This window comes from Zea mays, chromosome 10 (assembly GCF_902167145.1).
Source record: "Zea mays cultivar B73 chromosome 10, Zm-B73-REFERENCE-NAM-5.0, whole genome shotgun sequence".
Lineage (NCBI taxonomy): Eukaryota > Viridiplantae > Streptophyta > Magnoliopsida > Poales > Poaceae > Zea > Zea mays.
In genome coordinates, this window is record NC_050105.1 from 82,982,958 (window position 1) to 82,992,621 (window position 9,664).

The 9,664-nt window shown below is 47.7% G+C and overlaps 1 protein-coding gene across 1 annotated transcript; it reads right to left on the bottom strand.

The window, feature by feature from the left end:
* Positions 1-1,609: 1,609 nt before the first annotated feature.
* On the bottom strand, positions 1,610-4,425 carry LOC109942845 (probable LRR receptor-like serine/threonine-protein kinase At3g47570). The gene is made up of 2 exons (XM_020545399.1): positions 3,894-4,425; positions 1,610-1,644 (listed from the first exon to the last, which is right to left on the bottom strand). The coding sequence occupies exons 1-2, from the start codon at positions 4,384-4,386 to the stop codon at positions 1,610-1,612; spliced, it is 528 nt and encodes a 175-aa protein (XP_020400988.1). The 5' UTR covers positions 4,387-4,425.
* Positions 4,426-9,664: the final 5,239 nt, after the last annotated feature.

Here is a 9,664-nt window from a genome sequence, read left to right on the forward strand (position 1 = left end):
CAACTGCTTGACTTATCCCCACATAAAGCTAGTCCACTACAGCCAAACAGGATACTTGCTGAGTATGTTGATGTGTACTCACCCTTGCTCTACACACCAAACCCCCCATCCCTAGGTTGTCAGCATTGCAACCACTGCTCAGGAGAAGATGAAGCTGTGGAAGGAGACCTTCAGGAGTTCCAAGACTACAACGAGTTCTAGGCGTGGGCTAGCGGCAACCCCCAGTCGGCTGCCTGTGAAGGCCGCGTTTATCTACGTTTCTTTTTCGCACTTTGATTTATTGTAAGGACTATATGGACGTCTCAGACGTATGATATAATCGACTATTATTTCCCTTTTTAATACTATTTGAGCATTGTGTGATGATGTTCATGTTATGTAACTGCTGTGTACGTGAATAACTGATCCTGGCACGTACATGGTTCGCATTCGGTTTGCCTTCTAAAACCGGGTGTGACAGACAGCGTCTTTGCCGAGTGTCCCAACCTTTGCCGAGTGTCTGTCTGACAGCACTCGGCAAAGAATCCACCAGAGGGGTCCCCATGTCAGGTACGAGTGCTTAGTATGGCACTCGGTAAAGTGTGCTTCTTTGCCGAGTGCCAGAGCCATTACACTCGACAAAGAACCTATACCGGTGCCCAGGTCTTGGTTCTTTGCCGAGTGCTATGGCCCTGACACTCGGCAAAGCACCTCTTTACCGAGTGTCACACTCGGCAAAGTGACCAGTATACATCTTTTTTATTTGGTTTCAATGTGGATCTCTTAGGTTTCTACACATAGTGCGTCATAGTTTTCTCGAAACCTTATCAAATTTTTATCACAGCCTCTACATATGATATCATGACACGTGGACAAGTTTCATTATTTTCTGACTTTGTTTGTGTTTTATACAATTTTTAAACATGTGGATGGCAAGTTCACGGCCATGTTTAGTGAGCATGTTGCTCGAAGTTTTCGGACCGCTCCTGAAATCGGTCGTAACTTGTACTAAGTAACATGTGTATCATTTTTGCATGCACGATTATCCAAGTTTCGAGTGACTTGCACTTCAAATCTAAATTTTCCGAAAAAATTCAAATAAACGAACTAAATCTACTAGCTAGTGAAAACACTGTTATAATTGTCCCAAAATGGTACATGTAGGTCTACATAGTGTAGGAACATACCACAAAAAGTTTGGTGGCCAAAATAAAAATATACTTTGCCAAGTGTTAATAGAAGACACTTGGTAAAGATCCTCTTTGCCGAGTGCCAGATATTTGACACTCGGCAAAAAATAAGCTTTGTCGAGTGCCGCTTTCGGCCCTCGGCAAAGGCTGACGACCATCAGCTGTAGACGGCCGCTAACGGCCCTTTGCCGAGCGCCATCTTTGCCGAGTGTTTGCCGCTCGGCAAAGCAGTATTTGCCGAGTGTCCCGTACTCGGTAAACAAGCTCTTTACCGAGCGCAGGACTTTGCCGAGTGCGGCTCTCGCAAAGCCTTCTTTGCCGAGTGCCCGATAAAAAGCACTTGGCAAAGACCCGGATTTCGGTAGTGTACCCTGGCCCCACAACTAGACCATTATTGGTGCCATGGTGCCTAGCCCACTCGCTCATGCCACCACCGTAAATCAGTGGCGGAGGACGGAATAATAATTAGGTATGGCTGAAGAAGGATAAAAAAGAAAAAAACATGATGCAACATGTAGGACTTGAACTTAGAACCTATTGATTGCAAGCAGAATGCACTTACCATTACATCAAATATGATTTTTAGGTATGGCTCTAGCTATATTAGGCCATAATGGATGCTCCGCCACTGCGGTAAATCAATCTCCGGTTTCACATCTAAAAGCTCACCGGAATATGTATATGAACTCTAACCTAGTAGAGACGTACTAGAGACCTCACCGGAAATGAAGAAGATGACACCAGAAAGACGTTGGACGACGACGCTAAGCCATGACATTCATTGATTGGTGACGAAAATGGTTGAGTGTCGCTAGCTATATATTCACTACCGGAATCCGAGACTTTGCCGAGTGCCGGCCGCTTTGCCGAGTGCCTTTTCTCGGGCACTCGGCAAAGACGGCTTTGCCGAGAGCCGCACTCGGCAAAGCTTGGCTCTCGGTAACGAGCATCTTTACCGAGAGTAGGACACTCGGTACAGGTCCACACTCGGCAAATCCATGTTTGCCGAGTGTCGAACACTCGGCAAACGGGGCTCTCGGCAAAGGGCCGTCAGCGGCCGTCCCAAAGCTGACGGCCGTCAGTCTTTGCCGAGCGCCAACGGTTAGCACTCGGCAAAGAACTCTTTGCCGAGTGCCATACCTAGACACTCGGCAAAGTATATTTTTATTTCTTTTATTTTGTCTCCCAAACTTTTTGTGGTATGTTCCTACACTATGTAGACCTACATGTATCATTTGTGGACAATTTTAACAGAGTTTCAATCGTTAGTAGATTTAGTTCGTTTATTTGAATTTCTTCGGAAAATTTAGATTTGAACTGCAGGTCACTCGAAACTTGGAAAACCGTGCATGAAAAAATGATATTCATGTTACTTAGCATAAGTTACGACCGATTCCAGGAGCGGACCAAAAACTTCGAGCAACATGCTCACTAAACATGGCCGTGAACTTGCCATCCACATGTTTAAAAATTGTATAAAACACAAACAAAAGTCAGAAAATCATGAAACTTGTCCACGTGTCATGATATCATATGTACAGGTTGTGATAAAAAATTGAGAATGTTTGGACAAAGTTGTGAGACACTATGTGTAGAAACTTAAGAGAACTACACATGAAATCATAGAGTTTCAATGTGGATCTCTTAGGTTTGTACACATAGCGCGTCATAGTTTTCTCGAAATTTTTTCAATTTTTTATCACAACCTGTACATATGATATCATGACACGTGGACAAGTTTCATGATTTTCTGACTTTGTTTGTGTTTTATACAATTTTTAAACATGTGGATGGCAAGTTCACGGCCATGTTTAGTGAGCATTTTGCTCGAAGTTTTCGGTCCGCTCATGGAATCGGTCGTAACTTATGCTAAGTAACATGAATATCATTTTTTCATGCACGGTTTTCCAAGTTTTGAGTGACCTGCAGTTCAAATTTGAATTTTCCGAAGAAATTCAAATAAACAAACTAAATCTACTAGCTATTTCAAACTCTGTTAAAATTGTCCACAAATGATACATGTAGATCTACATAGTGTAGGAACATACCACAAAAAGTTTGGGAGACAAAATAAAAAAAATACAAATGCACTTTGCCGAGTGTCTAGGGCTGACACTCGGCAAAGACTTCTTTGCCGAGTGCTAGATGTGTGACACTCGGCAAAGAGGAAGTAAAGAACCTTTGCCGAGTGCCGGAACGGGGGACACTCGGCAAAGAACTCTTTGCCGAGAGCCGCTGATCTGGCACTCGGCAAAGAATATTTTAATATTTTAAAAAAATCTTTGCCGAGTGCCGGATCACGGGCACTCGGCAAAGAAAGGAAATAAACTACCCGCGCGTTCTTCTTTCTCCTTCTTTCTCTCCTCTCACTCTCTCTGTCACGCGCCGCCGCCTGCGCCGTTCGCTCGCCGCCGCCTCCCCGTGCCTCCCCACGCCGCCGGCTCGCCGCGCCGCCGCCTCCCCGCGCCCGCCGCGCCCGCCCGCGCCGCCGCCTCCCCGCGCCCGCCGCGCCCGCCCGCGCCCGCCTTGCCCGCCCGCGCCCGCCGCGCGCCGCCGGCTCGCCGCGCCGCCGCCTCCCCGCGCCCGCCGCGCTGAGACAACCCGTGGCCGCCGGCGCGCCACCGCCGGGGCGTGAGCTCGTCGGAGCGTCAGCGAGTCGCAACAATTGAGGTGAGTTTGTTACGGATATGATTCTCTGGATTATTCTCATTGTGGTTTGCGCACTAGTCCCTCTCACACCGACGGAACTAGTTGGGTCTACCGCCGGCGACGGTGCTGACTTGGAGTCAGCGTAAAACCTCGCGATGCCGAAATCTCCCAGAAGGGCGTTCAGGTCGTCGTCCAGGAGGATGTTGCTGGGCTTCAGGTCGCAGTGAACAGTCGGCCTCCCGCACTCGTGGTGCAAATAGTCCAGCACATCGGCTACGTTGACGATGATGTTCACTCTCTGAGAGAACCCTAGACGCTTCGGAGCTTTCTCGCCCGCCGCCGGCGCCGCTCTAGGGTGCAACCACGTGTCGAGGCTCCCGTTAGGCATGAACTCGTAGAGCAAGGCCTTGAACATGCCGCCCCTGTTGTCGACCGCCGAGCACGCGGTTCTGATGGGGAGAAGGTTGCGATGCTGGATGCTCCTCAGCGCTTCGCACTCGGCCAAGAAGCTCCTCTCCGCGCCTGGCATCTCGAGGTCGAAGACCTTCACTGCCATCTCCTCCTCCATTCCGTGCCCCTTTAACCTGCATCTGTACACTGACCCGTAGCTTCCTCTGCCGACCAGGTTAGACTCCGAGAAGGCCCTTCCACCAGAAAAGTTTCTTGACTCTCTGATAAGTTGCATGTATACCAGAATGCCCCCCCATGGCACTGTCATGTAAAGCTGCTATCAGTTTGGTTCTAAGGGCAGAGTTGGACCCTATCCAAATTTGGTCACCTTTCCTGACAATACCTTGCTGCAAGCTAAACCCTTGTTCATTTGGACTATGCACCAACAGCTGAGTAATTAACTCCTGGGCTTCAGCATCTGTCTCATAGGAATTCAAAATCTCATGATACCCCGCATCCATGATGAGTTTTGAATGCAGTTTTACCCTCATCCTCCTCTGCCATCCGAATCTGATGATACCCCGCAGTCATGTCTAGACTTGTGAAAAACTGAGTTCCTGCCAACTCATCCAGAATCTCATCCACCAAGGGCATGGGAAAACGGTTCTTGATGGTCATGGAGTTCAACCTTCTATAGTCAATACAAAACCTCCAGCCGCCGTAGCGAGCCAGCCCCGCTGGCCAGCCACAGCCACGCGAGCGTCCAGCGAGAAGTACTTCTCCGCGTGCTGCTTCGGGATCACCAGCCGGTTCAGCTTCCCGACGTCGCTCGGCGTCACCACCTTGTCGAACATGTGCTCCTTCTCCACCGTCGCATGCTGCTGCTGGTGGTGCTGGTTGTGCTCAGCAGCCGCCCTCTCCTCTCCGCCGCCCGACCGGGTCGCGGGCGGGGGAGTGGTGAACTCCATCGATCTCCGATCGACGACCGGCGATCGGTCGAGATCGAGCCGGCCGTCCGTCGAGGCAGCAAGTCGAACGTAGGCCGCAGCAAGTTGAGATTTTTTGTTACTGTGTGCATGTCAGCCATCGTGCTGTTAGTGTTATTTGCAGGTTTTAAAAACCTCAACGTACAGTGGAGGTGCTGTCGATTTTTTTTTGTATTAATAGACTTGTGTTTCTTTTTTACAGAGAAGATACTTGTCTTCCTAGCCGCTGCGGGTCTGCCTGCACCGCGTCGCGTCGCCACTGCACCGACCCGCCACAGCCCCACTAGCCTGACTCCACCGCCACCCTAGGTATAACCTCTATTTCCGCATCATGGTCGTAGATCACGTAACCCAGTTAGGCGTCTCCCGTTCGAAAGTGATACGGTGTAGATATGCAGATCTTTGCATATCTACAAATGTATCAGTTTCGAATTGTCCACGTTTTTTGGACAGCCCGCGGTTGCGTAGATGGTGTTAGTTTCCATGCTCTACTCCGGTCCGAGAAAGAGTTTCGGCGTCACCTCCCTGTTGTTCTCCGGACAGTACACTCTCCCTGCCAGGACGTGTATCCGGAGAACAGCGGGGAGGTGCTGCCGAAATTCTATCTCGGATCGGAGTAGAGCATGGAAACTAACTCCATCTACGCAACCGCGGGTGGGATTAGGACCTATCCTCACCTATTAGAAGGTAGGAACGTAGTGTACATGCATTACATGTCTATATTAAACTATACTCGGTTATATATGTTAGAGGATGGAGGACCGTGAGTGGATGTACACGGGCCGCGTTCGACGTAATGATGTCACCCCAGAATGGATTAGGAAGACCGATGCTTTCGTGGAACGGGCATATGGCGAAGCTGCTAAAGGAGCTAGCCTAGTCCCTTGTCCGTGCAGCAAATGTGACAACCGGAAAAGAAAACCAAAGAAGGCCATGGTAGAACATATTTGGAAGAATGGATTTACGCCGGACTATACTCGGTGGATCTTCCATGGTGAAGCGCATCGCACGAGAGAGGAGGTGGTGAGACAACGCGTCGAGGATTACGATGCTGATGCCGGGGTAGCAGACATGTTGAACGACTATCACGAGGCACAGTTCGCCGAAGGACGTACGGAGGACGAGCCAGAGGCGACCGCAAAGGCATTCTACGACATGTTTGACGCGGCACAGAAACCCCTTCACGGCAAGACAAAGGTTTCTCAACTGGATGCCATTGGGCGTATAATGGCGTTGAAGTCGCAGTATAGCATGAGTCGAGACGCCTTCGATGGTTTGTTGACAGTTATTGGCAGCCTGCTTCCGGAGGATCACGTTCTGCCAAAGAGCATGTACGAGGCACAGAAACTCCTTCGTGCACTCAAGATGACGTATGAGCAGATACATGCTTGTCCGAAGGGCTGCGTCCTATTTAGGAAAGAACACACTGAGGCAAAGTACTGTCCGAAGTGTAAATCGTCTAGGTTCATGGAGGTAGACTCTGGTGATGGACAGAAGAAGCAGCTCGACATCCCCGTGACAATCCTACGCCACCTTCCGTTCATACCGAGGATCCAGCGTCTATACATGACAGAGGAATCCGCGAAACAGATGACATGGCACAAAAAAGGCAAACGATACAATCCTGACAAGATGGTTCACGCATCCGATGGTGAAGCATGGACCCACTTTGATGCCATTCACCATGAGAAAGCCAAAGAGGCTCGACATGTTCGTGTTGCGCTGGCCACAGATGGGTTCAATCCCTATGGAATGACCGCTGCCCCATACACATGTTGGCCCGTGTTCGTTATCCCCATCAATCTCCCCCCCGGCGAAATATTACAGACTCAGCTAGATGATGAGAGGAGGCAACGTGAGGAGCTGGAGAAGAGGATGTCGGATTTGTTCGCGTACGTGCAGAGCCTTGGCGCCGCACAGGGTCATGCTCCACCACCTCCGTTGTTCCCTGCAACTGACCCTGCTGAGTTCACTACTCCTGTGAGTATCAAAATTTTAGTACTGCATGATATATATTCATATGTTCTCACACATACAATCTATTCTCTGTGCAGCGTCAATCGGCGGCGTCGAACAACCCTCATGCTTCGTCCAGCCCTTCGCCGAACCAGTCCAGATGCCCACCTCGTTGATGATCCAGACTTGGTCTTGTGAGTGTTGGTGATGTTTGGCTAGACTTGGTCTTGTGAGATACTTGGTGATGTTAGTGATGATCCAGACTTATATCTGTTTTGTGATGATCCAAACTTATATTTGTGAGTGTTGGTGATGTTAGTTATACTTGGTCTTGTGAGATACTTAATGAGACTTATGTGCTGTGAAACCTGATTTATGTGGTGATATTTGTGATATATATGGTGTTGATGATAAATGTGTTGATTCTGTGATGCGAATGATATATAATGTGATGTGAATGATATATATCTTTTGTTTGTTTGGATGGAACAGCAAAAACAAATAAAAAAGGGACATCCTGGTCACTTTGCCGAGTGTAACACTCGGCAAAGGTCGCTTTGCCGAGTGCTATGACCATGGCACTCGGCAAAGAAGGAAACCTGGGAACCGGTAAAGCCATCTTTGCCGAGTGCTGACAATGGCACTCGGCAAAGAAGGAAACCTGGGAACCGGCAAAGATGTCTTTGCCGAGTGCCGTTGCCAAGGCACTCGGCAAAGGGACTGGCAAAGGGGCCCACTGGAGGGTTCTTTGCCGAGTGCCAGTCCACCAGACACTCGGCAAAGAAACCTCCTTTGCCGAGTGCCTACTAGGGCTCTCGGCACAGAGACTGGCTGTGGGGTCCACTAGACCAGTCTTTGCCGAGTGTCGCCGTTGGCACTCGGTAAAGGATCCGTCACCGTCACTTGGCGCCGTGACGGTGACTTTTCTTTGCCGAGTGCCAAATGGCACTCGGCAAAGTCTTTGCCGAGTGCCCGACAAAAAGTACTCGGCAAAGAAGCTGTTGCCGATGTACAGTTCGCCGAGCGTTCTTTGCCGAGTGTTACACTCGGCAAAGGCTTTGCCGAGTGTAAAATAGCCTTTGCCGTGTGTTTAGAACACACGGCAAAGAAGCTGATTCCGGTAGTGATTGCTAAAACACTCAAGTTTATTACTATACAAATGTTCCAAATAGCCCGCTATACATTTTATGTATACTCTACCACTACAATATTGCCGATTATTTTGCCGTTACTGATGATATAGCTATGTGAATCCCGCTATTTGGCTTAGCCACGAAATATGTTCGGCACCGCGAATATTTCATTTATCTTTGAATAGGAGGGGATTTAATCCCCACGAATTCCACTAAATCTACCTCTAACCAAACAAAACGCTAATTAGGGGCATAAATCGATGCTAACTTTTAATTATCCGCAAACAGAAAGAGACTGTTTGAAACTAACGAACGACGCAACTCAACATTGGAATTTATAGTGATACTCCGACCTTATACAGTTCATGTTGCCATGCACAATAATCTAACCAAGGATGCTCCTTAGTGTCAACTACATGTACCACACACACACACACACACACACACACACACACACATATATATATATATATATATATATATATATATATATATATATATATATATATATATATATATATATATATATATATACTTAGGTAAGTCTTCAGAAGATACTTAGGTAAGTCATTTCGTTTATTATTTAGATTAAGAACTGTTTAAATTGATTTTATAAACTACAGTTCCACATTAGAGCGAGCTAATTAAAACCTGAAGCCATTCCAAACACCCCAATAATAATCAGCTACATGCATATGTCATGTTGCAGGAATATAATCAGAGCTGATAAACGGTCAAGAAAAATAATGATCGATATCATTGTTTTCATCAGGCCGGCTAACTGTATATAAAAGAGAAGACTAAAGTAGCCATACGATAACGGACGACGACTATATATATTGTGCATGTAATTAAACAGTGAACTAATATATATACACACACAGAAGAACGCGACATTATTGAAGGACGATGCTTCGCACATAATTAATTAATATATGTGTGTAATATATAAAAGCTAGCACATATATATATAGCACCGCTGCATATGGGTCCCTTTCATGTCGTCGTTATCTGTCTTGGACGGACGTAGCTGTCAACATGGGCCTATTATGCCTGGCCGGCCATCTTAATCGTTTCAGGATGAAGCTGCCGTCGTCGATGGATCAGTCGTGTTCAGACACCTTGTTGTTCCTATAGCTCTCGTTGTCTATAGTAGCTACTACTAGCTGCTGCTAGGATCGGAGGGTTTGCACTGCCGAATGCTGGAGCACTGTTCACTGTGCCCTACTGCTGCTGCTCTGCTAGCTGGCCTGGCTAACGTCGTTGCACCTAACAATTAATTAATGCTCATTCGATCGAGAAATATGGAGCCCCAAATCAATGGATTACTATAATAGCTTTCGTCAAAAAAAATTGTGTGCTATCTCGCTCGTTGTTCTTG